The sequence below is a fragment of the Psittacula echo genome (genome assembly GCF_963264785.1).
Source record: "Psittacula echo genome assembly, chromosome: Z".
In the NCBI taxonomy this organism is placed as follows: domain Eukaryota; kingdom Metazoa; phylum Chordata; class Aves; order Psittaciformes; family Psittacidae; genus Psittacula; species Psittacula echo.
This window is the reverse complement of record NC_137742.1, coordinates 103371126-103391431: the sequence shown is the minus strand read 5'-3', so window position 1 is coordinate 103391431 and position 20306 is coordinate 103371126. Positions and strand designations below refer to the sequence as shown.

The 20306-nt window shown below is 51.3% G+C and overlaps 1 protein-coding gene across 1 annotated transcript in view; it reads right to left on the bottom strand.

Annotated features, from left to right (window-relative positions):
• JPH3 (junctophilin 3) overlaps positions 1–20306 on the bottom strand; it is a 56062-nt gene that overhangs the window by 11531 nt on the left and 24225 nt on the right. Inside the window, exons 3-4 of the mRNA XM_080638766.1 lie at positions 6698–6822; positions 353–1272 (exon numbers count right to left, since the gene is read on the bottom strand). Of these exons, the coding sequence (XP_080494892.1) occupies positions 353–1272; positions 6698–6822 (1045 nt within the window). The remainder of the gene's footprint in view (positions 1–352; positions 1273–6697; positions 6823–20306) is intronic.

The following is a 20306-nucleotide window of genomic DNA, read 5'->3' as shown; positions in this document are numbered from 1 at the left end:
TGAGAGCCATGGGAGGTTCACACAGTGCCCAGATACTGGGATTTAAGCGCTGATGTTGCAGCAGGGTCATGCCATGCTCTTGGGCCAGCACAAAGTTCTGTTGCCGTAAGCAAACCACCAGGAAGCATCACCAACACCTTTCCTGCAGCTCCCACCAAGATGTTCTGCAGAGAAAACCCTTCCAGCACACACTATTATGCAGGATGGGAGAAGGGATGAGCAGGGATTCAAGGCACAAACCCACTACAACTTTGGGGTCAGCTCTGCTGGCAAAGCACCCCTTTAGGCACCACTGCACCACCACAAGAGCTTTGCATCGGGATGATGTCAACACACAGTTTCGCCTACTTACCGTACTGGATTTGAGCGCATCCCCATTGTCTTCTTCAGATTCTAGTGCAACAGGTAAAGATTTCTGTGGAGGGGAGAAGGTTAAGTCCCACCTTAGTAGCCGAGGTTCAGCTTTGTCCCCAAATCTCAGGTTTTCCAGTTTCTGCACCGTGGGCTCAGCAGAGGAAGCTGGCCTGAAATTCTCTTTGTTCTGGGACTTAGACCTCAGTCTCTGAACCCCGTAGCCCCGGTCTTCCCCACGGTGGTCATCAGCCATGCTCCTGCAGGGTCCTCCTTTGCTATAGTGTCTTTTTTGGGTGTGAATCTCTTGCATATAAGAATCCATCCTCATGAGGGGCTTCATCTCCATCTCGTAATTGCTCATCTTCTCCTCTTCTAGCTCAAGCAGTTTGGAGCTCCCTGAGCTGTGGTTGTGGGACCTGTGGTGGGAAGTCCATGAAACAGTGGCTGGGGAATCTGTCCACCTCTCTCTTTGCTTGTGGTTGGAGGCCGAATGTTTGTGTCCTCCACTCCGACCTCTGTAGTCTTCAGGGACCGAGGCTGACCCCATCTGCCCGCTGCGCAGTGTCCCGCTTCTCATGCCGCGAGTCCCACCGACCTTCTCTTCGCTCCAGCTGTTGGGTCGCAAGTAATCCCCGCCACGTCCCTCCAGCAACATCTGGATCTCCCCACCCCTCTCTTCATCCACCGAGACCTGCCTGGAGAAGTGAGCGCTCTTGTTCCTGCAGGAAGGACCCAGGGGCGGCGTGGAGGAGGGACTGGCAGGGAAGCTCTGCAGCGGGCTGTCATCCGGAGTCAGGTCGGACGGGGTGGTCCCTTTGCGGTACAGCTCGGGGCTCTCTTGTTGGAGAGGTGTCCCGGTGGAGAGGACCTCAATGTCGTCGCTCGAGTTCTGGCGCTTCGGTCTCTGGCATTCGAGCCCTTTTTGTGTTGTCGTTAAGAGGGAAAAGAGAGGGAGAGAGAAATGCAACAGGATTATTTCTATTCTGTGGGCACCCACCAGGTTTTTCATGGCAAAGAATAGGGCTGGGAGTGTTGGACAGCAGGAGAACCGCAAGGTGAGATCAGGACAGCAGCAGCATAGCTCAATAAACAGCTTCTGCTGCTAGCCTGAGAGGAAAGGCATTGTTGGTTTTACACCAATCCTGCTGTCACCCCAGCATCCACAGAGCAGCATGGTGCTTTGCAGCATGGGAAATAGTTTGGCATCAGCTGCCGTCATTGTCAAGACAGAGGCATTCTGCACTAACAGTGTGATTCTCCACTGCTGTTAACCTAAGGGCTACCAAGCCTTTTAGAAAACACCTTTAGCTCCTTTAGCCTCCACAGTCCTCACCACCCTGCTGCTGGTGGGCACCCTGCTTGCCTGGGGATGTGCATAGGAGGACCACATCCCCAGCAAGGTGGGGAAGCCGCTTATGATGCAGAGCTGCTGGGAGCCCTGAGCCCTGCCTCTGCTCTGCCTATAGCCCTGCTTTCCCTGGCAGGTTGCGGGGATGGGCAGCTTGCAGCCCTGCTTGAAAGCAGCCTGTGCTGCTCCACATCACGCAGTCACTCTGAGCTCATTAAGGGTGTTAAGGTGATTTTTGGAGATCACCTTTCTCCATCAGTTCCCATGCAAGCATCAGAGGGGAAATGTGAGACGAACCCGTGGCTCACCCTGTGCCCTGCGTGCATGTGTGTGCTGGGTGCTGCTGGGATCACCCCATGCCCAGCTCACTGCCCACAGCCTTCACACCTCTCCCTGGATGGGAAACACGTCGGCTTTGTGGCTGGGAGGTAAAGAGAATCTCACCTCCATGTTCACACTGGTTGATGGCCTCATCCGAGCAGATGTGCGAGCCTCCCATTAAAATAAATCCTCCCACAAAATACCCCACAAACCATATATCAAACAGCTTTCCTGCCCTGGACACATGAGGAGGACATGGATGTTTCCTTATGCAGACCTCCTTGCTGGATGCGATGGAAAGCACATGGGTGGCTGTGCCTCACATGTTCAGGCAGGAACAAGGTAGCACATTCAGGGCTATGTGAGTTCAATATACACCGTAATCGGTACAGAATGCACTTCATCCTTTTTGAGCCCAGAGCACCCCTAAGACAGCATCTCCTTAGAGGCAGGGACTTGGAGAGTGCTTCCTGCAGGAGGTGAGCATCTGGCATTAAACACGTTGCTTATACTGAAGTGTTTCAAGGGGGTACAAACTAATAGCATTAATTCTTCTTTTACCCTCTCAAGGCACAGTTGTTCCAGCTAAAGCCATGCTAAATTACGTGAACAATTTGATAAATACATTAACTGCCTAATGCCGCTGAAATGCATCTAATTGCAATTGCCATGGCTTGGCAAGAAATGAATCTCTAAAAGGAAGAACTCAGTTTATTACCATGGTTTAAAAGTAAATGCTCAGAAGCTCTCCACAATTCTGCTAAGCAATGTGCTCTATTGCATCTTCTTGGGCTGCTGCTGCTACTGCTGGCATGAGCCTTTGCCCTCAGCTGTCACGATGTCCCACCATGCCATGGTCTGGATAGACACAGGGGATGTTTGGAGCGTGGGGATGGATGTCCCCATGGAACCACTTGCAGGGGAGATAAACAGTAACAAAGCTGCTTGGAAATTTCCTACTGAGGCAATTTCTCAATGGGAAATTGTTTCCTAATGACTGTCAAGTTCTTGGTACTATTTGCCATGGAAAAATCAGTTTGGGGACAATACTCCTATTTCACTCTAAGTTTGTTCCCTGCGTTCCTGTTTATCTGTGGGAGATTGAACCTCCAGGGATTTATCTGGAGCCCGCAGGCAGTGCTTGTACTAGTGGGAAATTGTCATGGAGGAGCAAGGTGCAGTTCACCCCCTCTGCCTTCATGCAGAACAACTGTCTCAGGGCGAACATACAGACTTGTTTTTGTGGGTGTTGTTCAGAAGTTCCTGTTCCAGACACCCTCTAATATCATAGATGGGAAACTGAGACAGGAGGGGATAAATGGCTTTCTATGAGAAAGCTGTAAAGCCAGCTACCGAAACGGGCTCACCCAAGACTTGGGGTGTCCCAAACTTTGATTGATCTTCCTCAGTTCAGGTCTCCAAGACTGTTGCTGGAATTGCAGGGATTTGAAAGCTTCCCACCAACTCAAACGACCCCAAGGCTGATCTCCAACAGCACAACCAGCCACAAAACACCCACTGCTCCTGCACCTTTGCACTGACCCCTGGTCCTCTGAGTCCGATGATGGAGGCAGGAGAGCCCAATGATGCTCCAGCATCCTCACCCTGGAGACCTGCACGAGGGACCACGTTATTCAGCACCTTCACATCCTAAACCTTCCCCACCCACAGCTGCAATGAGCTGAACTAAATCTGCTTCTCCATGGGTTAATTCCCCGACTTCTGAAGCCCTGGGTGGCAATGCTATGGCACGGCTGCCCCTCCAGCCCTGGAGCCCTACAGGGATGCAGGCATTCCCTTGCGGAGCAGCTCATCAGATGCATGGTGCCGTCTTGCCAGCTTTCGACACCCGAGGATGTGCAACAATTATTCTGAGCTAAAATTAGTCACAGAGCACGTGATGTTCCTGGAAGAACGGTTGTGAGAGCGCAAAGGAGGATGCAGAGCACCAAATCTGGATTTCCAGCAGGACTGAGGCAGCCGCGCCTGGCCACAGCATCTTCAAAGCGAGACACATGCCCCTGAGGACCCATGCATGTGATCTGGGAGCAGTGCTGAGCTCCCTGGGGAGTCACTTCACCAGCATCATCCAGCCCATGCGTTGACCCCACCGGCACCTGGCAGAGCCAGGACCAGGGAGACACAACCGTGGGGAGTGTGATGGGGATGTGGCTGATCCCCACCACAGACAGAGAGGGAAAACCACAGGGAGCGCAGGGAACTGAGAAGGTTATTTTTGTTTTGTGCAGGTAAAAGCCTTGCAGCACTGCTGTGGCATGTCTGGGGCTGCTGGAGCTGCTGCCTGCAGGTTTGGAGTCTGTGTCTGTTTAAACAGGGGCTGTGCTGCAGGGATGATCTGGACCAGGATGCCTGCGGGGCTAACAGTGAGGTGGGCATCAAATCCCCTGTGATGCTGTGAGGGTGAGTGGCACACAGTACCCACAAAACCTTGTAAGATGGGCATGTCCAGCAGCCATGGTGCTGTGCAATGTGGGTACATCCAGCACTCATGATACTGAGCAAGGGGAGCTCATCCAGCACCCATGACACTGTTCAAGGTGGACACATCCAGCACCCATGATACTGAGCAAGGGGAGCTCATCCAGCACCCATGACACTGTTCAAGGTGGACACATCCAGCACCCATGATACTGAGCAAGGGGAGCTCATCCAGCACCCATGACACTGTTCAAGGTGGGCACATCCAGCACCCATGATACTGAGCAAGGGGAGCTCATCCAGCACCCATGACACTGTTCAAGGTGGGCACATCCAGCACCCATGATACTGAGCAAGGGGAGCTCATCCAGCACCCATGACACTGTTCAAGGTGGACACATCCAGCACCCATGATACTGAGCAAGGGGGGCTCATCCAGCACCCATGATGCTGTGCAACGTAGGAACATCCAGCACCCATGATACTGAGCAAGGGGGGGTCATCCAGCACCCATGGTGCTGAGCAAGGAGGATGGCAGGCAGTGCCTGCAGCACTGTGCAAGGTGGGCATATACAGCCCTTGCAAGGCCATGCAGTGTGGTGGCAACTCATCCTGTCCCTGCTGCAGCTCCCCCAGCCTGAGGTTATGGGGTCGGTGGGGTGGCTGCTCACAGCTATTATCTGCCTGAGCTGGTCTCGGATGCTCCCAGGTTTCCCAACTCATCTTGGATGGCGTGTTTGTTTTTTAATGTGCTCTAAGTGGAAACTCCTTCCCCCCTGTCTTCACTCACACACAACCCACCCAGACATGAGCATCGGAAACACAAGCCTCAGCACAAGTCAAGCACCATGTCCCTGTCTGGAAGCTAGTAAAAAATGTATTACCTAAAAATATCTTTTCAAGAGGTGATTTAAAACCAGCAAAAAGTCTCTTGGCAAGAGGAAATGGAGATGAGGAATATTTCAGGGCTGAAGAAGCCCCTGGGACCATGCAGCCCTGTGAAAAATCTCAGACCTTGATACACAAATTGGACCTCTGCAGGAGAAATGCCGAGGGGTGTTTGAACAGAGCTGCTTGGGGCTCTGCATCCTCTGCCAGGGGGATGCTGGAGCCCCCCAAATGCCCATCTGCATCTGGACGTGTCCTGGAGGAGGGTTTTCCACCCCTAACACCCAGCTCAGGCAGGTTCCTGGCTGGAGCCAGACCTCGACCGCTGTCTGGATCATCCCTGCTGAGCCATGGGATGCTCCCAGCCACCCTCTGCAGCCACCGCGGTGAGGTGAGGACTTGTGCATGGGCTGGCTGGTCCAAAGGATGCAATGAGTCCTTTTTCCTGGCCTCAGGGAATGGCACCAACGTGAGTCACCGGCACCAGGCCCTTGAGCAATTAAAACGAATGAGTAATCTTCAGTTAGAGAGCTGGAAGGGGGAGAAAATAATGATAGACGCCTCCTAATGAGGGTTTGGTGCAGGAAAACTTCTGAATAAAGCCATTCACATGGATTAATTACTATGTTAATCATTGCTGTAGGGACTTGGAGCTTTCCACTCCCACTTGCAGCAGCCCCTCTTACTCCTGGGTAGGCACAGCCTTCATGGGGTAAATCCACCCTCTGTACCCACTGGCTGCAGACCCCATGGCTTTGCTTTGGCTTCCTCCTCCCTGAGCCTTTGCTGAGCCTGAGCCTCTTGTCAATGAGTGAAAATTAGGCCAAACCAGCAAGAAATGGCGAAGATGATGGAAGTAAGGAAGAGCCACCAGGCACACCTCAAACACACACTTCACCAACACCATTGCAACTGATTTGTACACTCGAGTGAAGGATTAGCTACCAATGCATGGGAAATCAGGAACCATAAAAGCCAAATCGGTGACCACCTTTGGAACATGTGTCTTTGCATTTGGGATTCTTCCTGTGCAACCATCGAAGACTATGAATTAAAAAATGGGTGTGTTTTGGTGTGAAAAGAGGAAATCCCTGTAACAACACGACTGCACAGGGTGGAAGTATTGGATACTGAAAGCCTAGTGCTAAAACCCCTGAAAACTGGTGTTTTGGGGCAGTTTCCCACCCAGAGAGTCCCAGTTAGGACCAGGGACCGCAGGCACAGACTGAGGGTGTCTTGGGTCACTTCTGGGAGGGTTTGGGTCTCTGTGGGGCTGAGTGGGGCAGAGAGTGGCACCGTGCAAAAGGCCCATCCATGGTGCCGGCCGGCGCAGGGACATGCACTGACCGTTCTCCCTGTGCTGGAAGGAAGGCGAAAACTCTTTGGCAGTGATCCTGGCGATCCGCGCTTCCTCCTGAGCTTTCTGCGCCGCTGTCACAGCCGCCTCTGCCTTGGCCCTGGAGTGAGAGGTCCTGCAAGGCAACCAGAGAGACAAGGACCGCGTTAGGCAGCTTCCCTCTGCAGAACAAGGCACAGAGAAGCACAGACTCCCCCCGTGAAACCCCTTTGCTCCGACTCACTGTGGCGGAGGAGCCACCACCATTAGCTGGGGCTCACTGGGGAACTGGTGATGCTACCACAACAACATGTTTATGAGCTGCTTCTCAGCCTGCAAATCACCCAGGTTGTTTGGAAATAGGGGCTGGATGCTCTCCGGGGGATGCATCAACCCAAAACAGGCTGGTACCCTCCACACATCCCTGCCTGACAGACAACCTCTGTGTGCATCTCCTGCAAGCCCCTGGGCCTGAAGATCTGAATTTAAAGCTGTTGTTGGTTGCTTTTTAACGGAAAAAAGAATTTGTTTGGGATGAAAAAGTGAACATTTCCACCCCCACCATGTTTTGCATAAGATGCTGGAAGTAAATGCAAGTGTCACCAAGAGCAGAGGTAGGAGTGGGGTCTTGCCATCAGTACCGCCTCTACGACCCCGTAACACAGCTTGGCAGGGAGGCTGGACAAGATGGTCTCCAGAGATCCCTCCAACCCTATTGATTCCGTGACTCAGTGGTTCTGTGGTTCTGTTACCAGGACGTTGCTTTTCATCTGGATGTGTGACTGTCCCCTGCACTCACCCATTACCTGCAATCCCCCAGGTGCTCGTGTTGGACAGCGTTCCATCACTCAGGATCTACACTCTCCCATCCGGCCCCTCTGCAGTGTTCCTGCAAACATCCTTCGGAGGCTGGTTTGCCCCTTCCGCTTAGCTGAGCTACGGAGGCACTTTATAAATGCCTGTTCCTACCCACCCTTGTGCAGGCAGCGTTATAAATAGCTCCGCTGATTTCTTTTCCCTCCAAAATCAGGTCCTCCATCTCCTTTAATCATTTTTTTTTCCCTGCCGCTCTCTGAATTCCTTCTAATTTTTCGACATCTGCTCGGAGAGGAGTGCCATTTCTGACAAGCTCCTATAAATGGAAAATAGGGCTAGTAATGCGCCTGCCGTTGCATCGTGCGGCACAAGCCGGGGATACGGAGCCGGGTGCGCGCGCCTGTGTGCTGTCACCTCTGTGAGCCTGGGCAAGGCGCCTGGTCCCTGTTCCTGGAGCTGACCTGTCAACTGTTTTCAAGCGCTGACAACGTTGTCTTTGCTCTAGTAAGTGCTTTATGTGTATAAATTGGCTGCTTTGGAGTAGCTGAGGGAGCAGAGACAACCTGTTCTCACAGAGCTATTGAAGGTCGCAGTGAGGCGGGGGTGATGCTGTTACAGGTCCCGCAGGTCCCCTGTGACAGATGCAACCAGAAACTGGGTTTAAATGCTTTTTATGCTCCATCCTTGGCGGTGTTCAAGGCCAGGCTGGATGAGGCCTTGGGTGCCATGGTTTAGTGTGAGGTGTCCCTGCCCATGGCAGGGGGGTTGGAACTGGATGACCTTAAGGTCCTCTCCAATCCTGACTATTCTATGATTCTATGATTCTATGATTCTATACCCACCCTGGGTCCAGCACTCACTCTGCTCAACACTCATGCAGGGCTGGAGGAGAGGACAAGCATGGTCCGGCCCCATCCCATGGCAAGTATCTCAGCTCAGCTCATCCAGGAGGACCAGGGATGCTCAGTGCAGCAAACTGCTGGGACAGGAGATGTGGACTGCTCCTGGTTTTGGCACAAACGTGCTCAGGGGAACCACCCCAGTGCCAAGGAGGTGACACCTGAGGCTTAAAATCAAGATGCTGACTCTCCAAGGTTGTTAAAACCTTGGCTGGGGTCTTCCACAGGAGCTTCTTGGTGGTCTGGATGTTGGCTCCCGAAGATCCTCCATCCATTTACCCCTCCACCGTCTCCTTGGACTGGAAACTGCTCAGGGAAGGGACTGTTCCACACATACTGCAGCACATTTATAGAGTAGGCTGCTGGTCCCTGCTGGCCTGATACAAAGGATTAATGAGAGCATCTGAACCAAACTCAGCAGGCAAGATTAAACAGTGCCTCCCTAAACTCCTCCTTGGAGATGCAGCTGGAGGTAGTTATCTGCCATTTCTTGACAGGGAAGGAGGCTGGAATTACTGAAAAGCAGCTTGTGCCACTTCCATGGGTCCTGGGGGCACACAAAGGTGTCTGCAGAGTGGGAGGTTATGCTGGTAAAGCATATGTGTTGCCACTACCCAGGTCATGCTCCCCTCTCCAGCACTCATTGCCTCCCCTTTGGGTCAAAATCACCATCCCTGGGGGATGAATGGATTTGCATCCCTGGAAAACTCACTCCAGAGACTTCTGGACCAATTCATCTCTGTGGACTCCAAGACCAGCCCAGGAAGATCAGCAGCTTGGGGCTTCGGTGCGGAAAGAGTTAAGAATCAACCACATTAATTAAGCCATCTCCAATCTGAAACGTACTCGATACCCACAAAGCGGATGTAACGCTGAGCGCTGCACAGAGTCACAGCAGGCTTAATTGTTTGTAATGCTCTCTAAGATGCTTGAAGGAGACGCGCCGTCGGAGTGAAAAGCAGAATTATGGTGATCTATACGTTGCATAATAAAAGACATAAGTATTCCCAAATAAATGCAAGTAATCCAGTTAGTGCTCGCATGACTTTGTCACATCCTAAATTTAACAGCTGTCTCCTCTATACATGCCTGCTGCTCATAGCCTGTGCTAAATCTTAATTCCCCAGTTAACTGCTTGAGTTTATTTCCTTGCAAAGTGGAAACCCCCTCAACACATAGATGGGGCTCAATCTAATAGCTCTTCTCCGGCCATAAATCTTTGCTGGACTGAAACGCCATCCTGGAAACCACAAAATAAGGCTGGATCCTTCCCTGTGGATTCATCACAGCTGGAGGAGGAGGCTGGGGATGCTTGGAGGTGGGAGGAATTAAACAGATCCTCTTGCATTGCTGCTTAGTTACCTCCTGTGGTGTCTTCCATCCTGTGATGAGCCCACTGGACAAATGGTGTTATTTGCAAGAGCACGGTGCTCCTCTCTTCTTATCTGAGCTGATAAAAGGTTGCACATCTGCTGGAAGATTCCTTCTGCCACAGCTGGGTGAGCAAGGGAGAAGGAAAGACACATCCTGGGTTGTGGAGACAGCCAGAGCTCTCTGAGCATTGGCACCCCCAAGCACAGAGGACTTTTGAGGATAGTTACAATCTCTACATCACGTTTTAGTGCACATCATCAGGTTTTAATGCACATCCAAGCTGATCTGGGGGTGAGCGTTTTGGGAAGAGCCACAGTGATGATGGCAAGGGGTGGTTTATAGATCTTGAGACGCAAGGGTCTGGTTTGGGTTGGGGCAAAGAGTCCACATTGGATCTGGCTTGGAATATGTTACTTATGGATTTTTTGCCAAGCTGACTCCTGGGAGGATGACCGGGCAAGTGGTCCAACTGGCAAGAAGAGCTGGCAGCAGGCAGGGAGAAAGAGCAACCAGATTTCTTTGCAGATCTCTTGTGATTTGGCCAGAACTGACAAGGGAAGGGAAAATACCTGCGAATGGTTCATAATGACAACTTTATCAGCTCCATCTAACCCACAAGAAGCTGGAATAACCTGATTTGCAATGAAGAACTTGGCTTTTTAGGAATGCCAACAGCGACTCCAGCCTGGCTTTGCTTGAACAAGGAGCCAGCGGAAGGGCTTCTGCTGCAAACCCAATGCTCAGGGCCAGTTAGGCAAAAAAGGGTGAACTCTCAGCAAAATCTGTGGCACTTGATGGTTTCAGCAAAAACAGGAAGCAAAATTAAAACGAGGCAAGGTTTGAGTGGTGATTCGGTTAATGAACCGGTTTGGCAGGGGAACAAGTGGGACAAACTGATTAAAAATTAGGCTGGAAGTTAGAATAAGTTTACAGAACACCAGAAATGCCCCTGAACAGAGATGGGTCTGTTTGGGAGTTGTAAATGTGACACCTGTAACTTATGGATGTAGCTGCTGTCACAAGAAACCTGCTTCATTTCTGAGTCCATCTCCTCCCTCGTGCAGTGATGGGCGGGTTGGAAGCAGATGAAGGATTTGCCTTCCTTATTCCTTTCTTTCTTGCATCCGCGTGTGGAAACCATGCTCTTCCTCCTCAATAAAAAGGAGGTAGCAGACTCTGAGCCAAAGTATATTTTGGGCCAAAGGAAGCTATGTCCTGGATGCAGGGGGAAATCTGCATTACTTGTGGTTTAAATGTGAAAAAGCGTCATTTGGGCAAGATTTCTGGAAAAGAAGATCTGTTTTCCGAAAATCAGGACGTAACTTTTGCAAGCACATTCCTTGCTTCTCTGGTGCCCCTGAGAACTCAAAGCTTGGCTGAGGGATCCCCTCCTTGGTGGGATTTAGGCTTTCATACTTCCCTTCAGATAGGGAAGTATGAAAGTGCTGCTTTACTGTTGGGATCCTGCTGTGGGGATGGAGATCTCCAGCCCTCCTCCATCCCATGCCAAGAGCTGACGGAAACCTCCCCTGAACTCTTCAGATAGTCCCAGCTCCTCAACAGGAGCACATCACAACAAGCACTAAACCCTTTGCTCAGTACTGACCTGATTTCAGCAGGACTGTTAGGTCTAAACCTGTTTCTATATTGCCACAACACCTACAAGTCAATCCCCCTGCAAGGGAGATCAAAACCACCCCAAGCTCCTGGTAACTACAAAGGGATCCACTGTCTTCTCCCTCTTTGTTTTCCATTTCTTAGGTCAGATGGAGGGGCAGAAGTGAGGGACAGACTGATCTAATGGTCCAGAGCTTAGAAATGAAGTAAGAAAGCTGAGATAGAAAGAAAATTACTAAAACTATTATTAAAGCCTTCTTCTGTGCAGCTTTTTAAACTCTTCCTACAGTATAAGAGGAGAAAACCCTGCAGTCCATATTTTTATGGCAAACCCACAAACCACTCGTGGTGTCTCCATTGAAGGCTTCACTTGAGCAGATGAACACTGCTGGCTCGTAGGCACTCATGAGTGGCGAGGATGGAGTTAACCAGCCAGTGAGCTCATCCTGGGACATAATGAACAGCCTCAAGTTTTCCTAAGGGGCCAGGCTGGCTCCATCGGATTCACTTTGTCTCTCAGGTCAATATGGAATCAGGCAGCCTTTTGTTTTGTATTTTTCGGATGCATCTTTATCTTCCTATAGCAGGAATGTTTTCTGCCTCCATTACAGAGGTTCACGCATTTTTCAAATGGCAAAATTCAATTAAAACACACCCTAGCTGCAAGAAAATACTTCAGGAAAAATTCAGAGAGAGAATTTGCGGGGGATTTAAGGCCCAGTGCTTTGCTCTTTGCTCCAAGTCCAGCTCTGTTTTACAGCAGTGGCTGCTCAGGGGTGCACAGGAAGGCGTTGGGATGCACTTTGGGATGGCCAGATGAGGTGAGGAAAAGGAGCTTCTCAGTCCAACCACCCCATGTGCAAAACCCAGGCTTGCAGGAGCGTGAATCCCTCAGCTGTGTTGACTCACCAGGGGTTATTTCATGCTCCCACTGACACAGCGGAGAGCAGGATCCAGCTCTAATTGCATCGGGCTGTGATGCACCATGAAACAAGAAGCAGAAGTCCCCAAGTGATCAATGCTGGTAACCAAACGCCAGAGCTGAAGGGAGGGAGGGAGGGAGGGAGCTCTCCTGGTGCATCCCTCTCCCAAGGCTATCCGATTGCTCCACACCCTGCAGTGAAGGAGAGGCGCTTCAAGCTCCAAACCCTGCTGGCATAGGATCAATAGCTGCAACCAGCACCAGGGGGGGACCGGAGGTTCTGCCTACTCAGGGCAGCATCTCAAACCCTGCCTGCAAGCAGGGGAGGCTTGGCTAGTCTTCATGATCTCCTAGATGGGACAAATTGGGACTGAATTATTAATCAGAGCTGCTGCAGACTGTTCGGCTTCTACCTCTGTGGGAACATCTCTGGTTTAGGGTAGAGCTGCAGCACCCATCCTGCCTCTCTCTGCTGCTGGCATGGCCTTTGGCTCTGCAGCCTTCATAGGGCACAGCATCCTGCATCCCAGCACCTTTCTGGCCACAAAAGACCAGCGCAATAAGCTGAGTGCAAGGGCTGGGGCTGGCGCGACCCAGGGCCGGTTTCTGTCTAGACATTTCCCTCAAGGAGTGGGGAGATGGCAGCAATTAGCAACCTGTTTGTTATTTTCCCTATCTGGCATTTATTGCCCCGATAAAACCCACTTTTAATTCCATCTTGACTCTTTCCACAGCTCTCCTGGCTTGGTTGTTATTGCACTAGGCTTGCCTTGAGTGATTTGTGAAGGCAGTAATACAGAGCCGGTACTCAGGGGGTGGAATATTAGACACACCAATTAGCTATCTGTGCATAAATTCCCATTTACCTGCTTATTGCAAGCGTATCTGCCTTGCCCGCTTCCTCTGTCTGCTTTCCCTCCACCTCCCCTACTGCTAGAATTCTTAATCAAGAGAAAAAAGCAGCTAATGTGACCTCTGACATGACGTAATGCAGCCAAAAAAGTCTGCTCTGGCTCTTTGCAGCCAGACAGAAAGCGGGTGCTGTGCATAGCAAAGAGAAAGCCTGGCTTCCCCGCACCCACAGCCAGGATTCCCAGCTCTGGATGGAGATTCTGGGATGGGAGGATGGACCGCACCGCTCTGTGTACCAGCAGGGAGGATGAGGGCTGGGAGGAAAGAGTGGGAAACCTCTCATTAAAGAGACAGTGAGAGGGAAGGGCTTGGGGATGGCCGGGATGGCATAGGGCAGAGGGAATGGTTATTGCAGGCTCTGAAATATTGTTCTAAAAGCCACATTTCTGGAAGTCACATTCAGAAAAGTTCTGAATTAAAAAAGAAAAAATGAAGTCAAACCTTTTAATCCTGAAAAAAAAAAAAAAAAAACCAACCCAAAACCTCAATCCATTTGTCTGCTATTGCCCAAGAAAGCAAAATAGAGAGAAGCATGGAAAATGTTATGGTCAAAAGCCCAAATCTGTGTTTTCCTGTGGTTTTACACTGGGAAATTAATGGCAAACCATTCCCAAGCCAGTTGGGAAACCTTGAGAAGAGCAGGTACCCACGGCCAAGTTGGGGCGAGGAGGTCATGAGGTTTCCAAAACTCATGGAAACAGGGATGGAGCCAGTTCCCATTTAACTTGTTGCTCCAGGCACCTGTGCCAGATTCTTCTCTACCTTTACATTTTTGGAGCTTACAAATGTAGAACAAATTCACCAAGGCATCATTTCCTGTTTTGCATTGAAATATCATGGTTTTAACCCAAATAAGGGCAAAAAAAATATCCCAGGCTGTGTCCTTCTGTCCTGTGCCTGGCTTTTAAGCAGGCAAAATGAGTACTGCTGAAGAACTGAATCACGACTTTGCATGTAATGGTGCAAAGTCATGGTGACATGGGAGACAAGGATGGGCCACAATCAAATGTCACATCCCCAAAACCCATGGCCCAAAGCACAGCCAAAGCAAGGTGCATCGTGACTGTCTTGGCTGCTCCCATCCTTGTGCATCCGCTGGGACCCTGAGCTGGGTCCTTCCTGGTGGAGAAGGATGAGAGCAGCCTAAAGACCATAATGCTATGATCCTTTCCAGCTTGCCTTGTTGCCGCCATCCCACACTGGTCATGGTGCTGCTCGGGTTTGTTTATTTTATCCCTGTTGTTGCTAAACACAAAATGCCAGCCCTGGCACAAGAAAATCAAACTCCATCAACTTCAAAGGGCTCAGCCAGGTGGAGCTGGTACCCAAAGGCACATCTGCCACTGTTTCAGGATGCTGCCAGCATCTCTCTCTGGCCACAGGATGCGCAGGATAAGCAGAGCCAGGCAGACCCATACATTTCGCTCCTGCTGGGTTCCCTTCCCTTTAATTCTTTGCCCACCAGCAAGGGCAAAGCTGATGGGTCTTTTGCACAGGAGACAATGCACAAGCTGCTCTGAGATGTTATTTACAGCTTGCAAGAAAATTAACATCTGGAGAGGGAGTCTCATCTCCTGCCATCTGTCACTTGCAATGGAGCTGGGGAGGATGCAGGTGAGCGATGTGGCCAGGCAGTACCTGCCCATCCTGCTGCTTCAGTGCCTGCTAGCACAGACCATCACGTGGGAGATGGGCTTTGCTTTGGAAAAGAACAGCTCTGATGTCACTGTCCCAGCCTGACTGACCAAAGGAGATGGGTTTGGCCTCACTTAGGACCATGCACTCTGGTGGCTCAAACATAGTAGTGATGGCAGCAGTGGGGCAGGAAGCTGCTCATGGGACACAGTCTCCCCTCCCAAGTCAGACTCAGAGGCATAAGGAGCAAACTCCAGCTCCATGGATGGAGTTTACACTTTTCTTATGACTTGGGAGCATTGTTATCTTCTGGAAAGTGATGGATGGTGATGCAAAACCTGCAGGAACCTGCTCAGAGCAGGGTTTGGGAAGAGCTAGCTTCAAGGAAGGGAAAGGATGAGCAGGGGGGATGCTGCCTGCTGTCCAGCTATCATGTTTTGGTTGGGCCAGGTTTCCATGATTTTACTGGATAACTGTTATGTACATAATGGAAAATGTACATAACGGGAATGGGAAATGTTAACGTCCCTCTTTTCATCTCCTGCTCTTGCAGAGTGCCAGCAGACAGCCCTGCCCGCACACATCCCAAAGGCACAACCACGCCACAAATGCTCCTCTAACCCTGTGCAAAAAATAGCGCATTACAAACGAGCCTGCCACTTCCAGGCAGGAGGCAAAACAGGTTGGAAGGAACCACTGACAACCCTTGGAAAAGGAAAAAAGGAAAGGAGAAAAAGCCCAAGAAAACACAAGCAGAGGCACAACATCTCTGAGGAACCCGGGCAGGGCTGTATCATCCTCACACTGCAGATCTCTACCCTCTGTAGTCAATGCAAACACAGAGCAGCAGAAAAGCCCTACATCCGTGCTGCATTAGGGTGGAGATTTTTAGATGCACAACAGACCAAGTTAGAGCTCCCCAGGCAGCCATAACTCAGCCTGCTTGGACATGTGTAGCACTGAGTTTGGCTGTACATGCCGCTGACTGTAATGACTTCAGGCTGGATCCTGCATTCTGGTTGCGTCACCCTGTCTCCAGGCAAGGCTTGGCTCCAAAGGTGGCACTGCCAAAACCCTTGTAAGCCCATCCCAGCTTGTTAGGTAGAGGAAACACCAGGGGTTTGGTGGGAAGCTTGATGGTGGTGGGTCTGGATTGTTGGTTTGGTTAACATTGCCCATCCGTGCCCATCCGCTTGGATTTATCAAGGAAAGGAGGGTATAGACACGATTGGGACATGATCATCCCCAGTCCAGCCACAAACCTGGAGCACCCTTTGTGGGATGGGTGAAGGCAGTTAGGAAAAGCTTGGCTTGGTGTGGACACCGGGTACCTCCTCCTGCCATGACCCTCCCCAGGCTGCAGGTCAAAAGGTGGAGGATTTGGTGGACCATCAGCATCCCAACGCTAGGCTCCATCACTAGAAGAGTCCCAAAACCAGCCCATTCCTCCTCATTTTTCACACTGACCCCCTTGCTTGGCTGATGCCACACACAGGATAAAGATTGGGGTGGAAACCTCAGTGCCAAAGGGGCAAAATGAAGCACGGAGAAACTCAACCAGGTCATGGGCAAAGGGAGCAAAGGAAGCCTCTGGTCTGCCCTCTGGGAAGCCCTCACATCCCTTTGAAGAGCCATTGGCTTTGCCTGGCTCTTTGGGAATCACTGGGGGCTATTCTTTACAGCCAAACGAAAAGTGCTCAGAATGAGAGAATTTGGGGAGTTCAGATGAAAAACTCCAGATGAGGGAGGCAATGACAGGCAAGCAAAACAGATCTGGCGATTTAATTTCAGTTTCATTTTGATGCCTAAGAAAGAAGGAGTCAAAACAAATTCTGAAGCAAAACACAACAGAACCGCAAGGAAAAGTCTTTTTTTTCCTTTCCTGACCCTTCGCCCTGTTCGGGTTTTGGCTGAAACACCCTGGAAGTTTCCAAGTTTTGGTCACCTCAAGCAGAACAGACATTTGGCAAAAGAACTTTCCAGGCAATGTTTTTTCTGCTGCTGGAGCCACAAAGGCCCTTGAAGAGGCAGAGTAACGTTGAGCTCATCATCCTCCTTTCCCCTGATGGAAAGGGATGGTCCATGATATACCCTGGCCAGTCACTGTTTTAAACAGCCGACATCCAACAGTAAAACCCACCCCAGTTGGGAGCAAACTGCAAAAACTCAACCCACATCCAGACTCAATGACAAACTCATTTAACTGAGGTTGGTATTGTAGTTCCATCACAGTCTGGACTCGGGCAAAGACATGGAGCTGAAATGGCCTCAGGAGCACTGATGGATGCTCTCCAAGCTGTCGGAGGAGAAGTGGTTGGTCTCCAGCCTTGTCCTCAGGGACCTTGCTGCCTCCAGCCCTGTGGGGTGATGTGACAGCAGTCTAAGGGATGTGTTAAAATGGTCTGTTCCTCTGAGGGATAGAAAATCAACCACTAGAGCCCTAAGAGACGCTTGGAAAGCAAATACATCCATGTCTTGCTCCAGACAGCCAGGATGAAGCTGATTCCCTGCCTGAGTGAGATGCTGGTGATGGGCATCACTTTGTGCACCTCTTGCCACATTCCATCTCACCAGGATGGACGCAGTGATAATGGGGAAGCTCTCCTCTGCTTTAAGGTGTAAGCGGCCACGAAAGTGGCTGGCTGGAGACAGCCATGTGCTGGACACAGCCTCATCATCTCCATCCAAGGCTATGGCATCCAGCTACCCAACAAGATCCCTCAGGAATGATGAGAAAATGCCAACCCAGAGCAAAAATGCTCCCCACGGAAAGCATGCTGCAGACAGCACTCCCTTAACTCCTTTGCTTAACATCACCCTGGAAGATGCTGAATGGGGACAAACCCATGGTGCAGCCAACTGAGCAGAGTTGGGTTGGATGTAGACCTACACAGCAATCTCAGCTGTGAACAGTACCCACCAAATCAGCCCTAATAAAAGCAACATCAAATGCTAAAATGCTGCAGAAATATGTTCCATGCCAGGCTGCTGTCACCACTCTCTGGAGCTCTGGTCCCCATGGGGAAAGATGGAAGGGACAAGAGTGTTTGGTGGTATTTGTTGTTGTGTTGAGTGCTGCCTGGGGCTGATCTGGTCCTGTGGTGCACATCACCTCGTCCTCTGCACCCAGTGGATGCAGGCAGGAAGGAGAAGGCCTGGGGGTGCCCTGGGCAACCAGACAGAGGTGGGCAGACCCCTCTGCAGTGAGAGCCAGCCACATCCCTGATGGATGTAGGGGGGGGAAAGAAATATATATCATCCTGTTGCCACAGCAACAAGCAGCTCAGGCCTGCCTCAAACTTCAGAACCCACCCAAAGGAGCCACTTCCCTCATCCCTGCTACCTGCATGGGCTTCTGCTCCCTGTCACCTGAGCGGTTTTGAGCACCAGGAGCCCAAAAGCCAGCCGGCACCCCCAAATAACCCACTCCTCAAGATGGGAGGCCATGCGTGAGCTGATGGGTCTGCGGTGGGGTTTGCCTGCTCAGCCCCACTCCCTGCCTGCACCCAGTTTGATCCTCACCTATGGGTGCTGCTCATCCCAGCGCACCCCAAGCACCCTGTGGGGTCCCCTGGATGGGATGCTGATGCTGGGTTCCTGCTGGGGCAGTGGGTGCACTTGCTGGTCTCCAAACACTGATGTGCCCCAAGGCAAGCAGGCAGAGCTGGGTTTGAAGGTCTGTGCTGCTTCAAGGCAAAGCCTATTCCACTTAAGCAGCCAGCAGCACAATAGGGGAAGGGACCCGGGGCCCAGCTCTGCCAGGAGAGAATCTGGGCTTTCAATTATTTATGCTTCAGTTCCGTGTTATGGTGAAGAGAGACAGAGCAGACAGAGAGAGACATCCACATAACGGAGAGAAGGCTGCAGCCTGGTTCCCCAGAGAGGCCATTTATCTGACTCAGGTTTGCTGGAGGGATACCAGCCCCTGAGCTAGTTCTGCCCCTTACCTCTCCCCTTGGAAAAGTGCCTCATCCCTGCCTCTTGTCTCTGCCTCCGCTTTTCTGGAGAGTTTATTCCCAGGACCACAGGGTTGGGAAGAGCTGTCACCCGCCACGGCTGTTTGAAGTTCCCAAGGGATCTCGCTGTGTTGGATGGGATCAGGCTGAGGCTGCCTGACAGTGGGGTGGCTGTGAGACAGCCCTTGTGACCGTGGTGTCCAGCTTTGAGCCCACAAACCTATTTCTCCTTCGTAAGGCAGCCCGACCCCAAGGAACTGCTGCTTAGGGTTCATGGTGGCATCATTGAGGCTTACAAGGATGCTTCATGGCAGGGTGTCCACTGACCCAGCCTTGCTTGGGCTCACTGACCCAGCAGGTTTTGCTTTGGGGATGGATACCAGACATGCTTTAATTGAGCAGAATGAGTTTAGCAAAGCTAAAACACATTGCTCCCTTCTGCTATGAAGGTCCGTGAACAGGAGCTGCTGCTGCTTGTAAGGAGTCTACCCATCTCCCATTGGGGTGCACCCAGCCCGTCTCCCATGTGGGCTGCTCCTGATGCTGAACCAGGAGAACAACAGTCCCCAGATAACATGCCATGTGCCTGGAGGGTGACACACAGGGATGGGGTGGGGTGGATTTGAGCCATGGTTGCACCAAGCGGGCAGGAAAGGGCTGCTGCCCACCATTGAAAAGAGGTGGCAGAGGTGGGCTAAGATGGAGTAGAAGGTCTCGCTGGATGGTGTGCTGATCACCAGACATGGCTACATTGCTGCTATGGGTTTTCGGGGTGCTTGGCACCCTGAAGAATTGGGAACTTTCTTAGTCACAACTTTAAAGGGATAATCAGTCAGATCCATGGGTTAAATCCCTCTAGGATTTTCAGGGGGAAATTTGCTTAGCAGAGTCTATGGTCAAATCCTTTAATTTCCTGGATTAGGAAGCCAGGACAGCTTGTTATTTGTCCTGCATGGAGGATGCAACAGAAACCTCATTGCCTGAGGCTTTTCAAACTGAAGAGCATCAAGGGACTGATCCCCACCATGGCAGTGCTGGTGTTCCCCCCCAGCATCCCAATCTGTCTGCAGCAGGAAGCGATGCTCACGAACATTACCCAGGAAAACACTCTGTATTTTTGCTCCATTCTGCATTTTCATCTCAGTTGTGCTCCTGATACTGCTTTGCCTCTCTCCAGAAGGGGCTTTGGTGGTGGGAGAGGAAGGGGGTGTTGGAGATGTTGCTGCAATGAAGCAGGAGGATGGACCAGTGGGAGCAGCGCAGCCAGTGCGAACGCATGCCAGGAAACCCAAAAAGGGAGCTCTGAGAGAGGGGAAAGCACACAGGCCTCCTTTAGGAGATGGACAGGCAGCACAGATATAGCATAGGGACCCCAAACCTTCCCCTCAGCAATCCTCTGCTATCAAAGCTTTGAGGTGCAGCATTACTGGGGTGCACCGCGGTAGCAGGCAGGGACACGGCACAGCAGCTCCCACCGACGCAGCCAGGG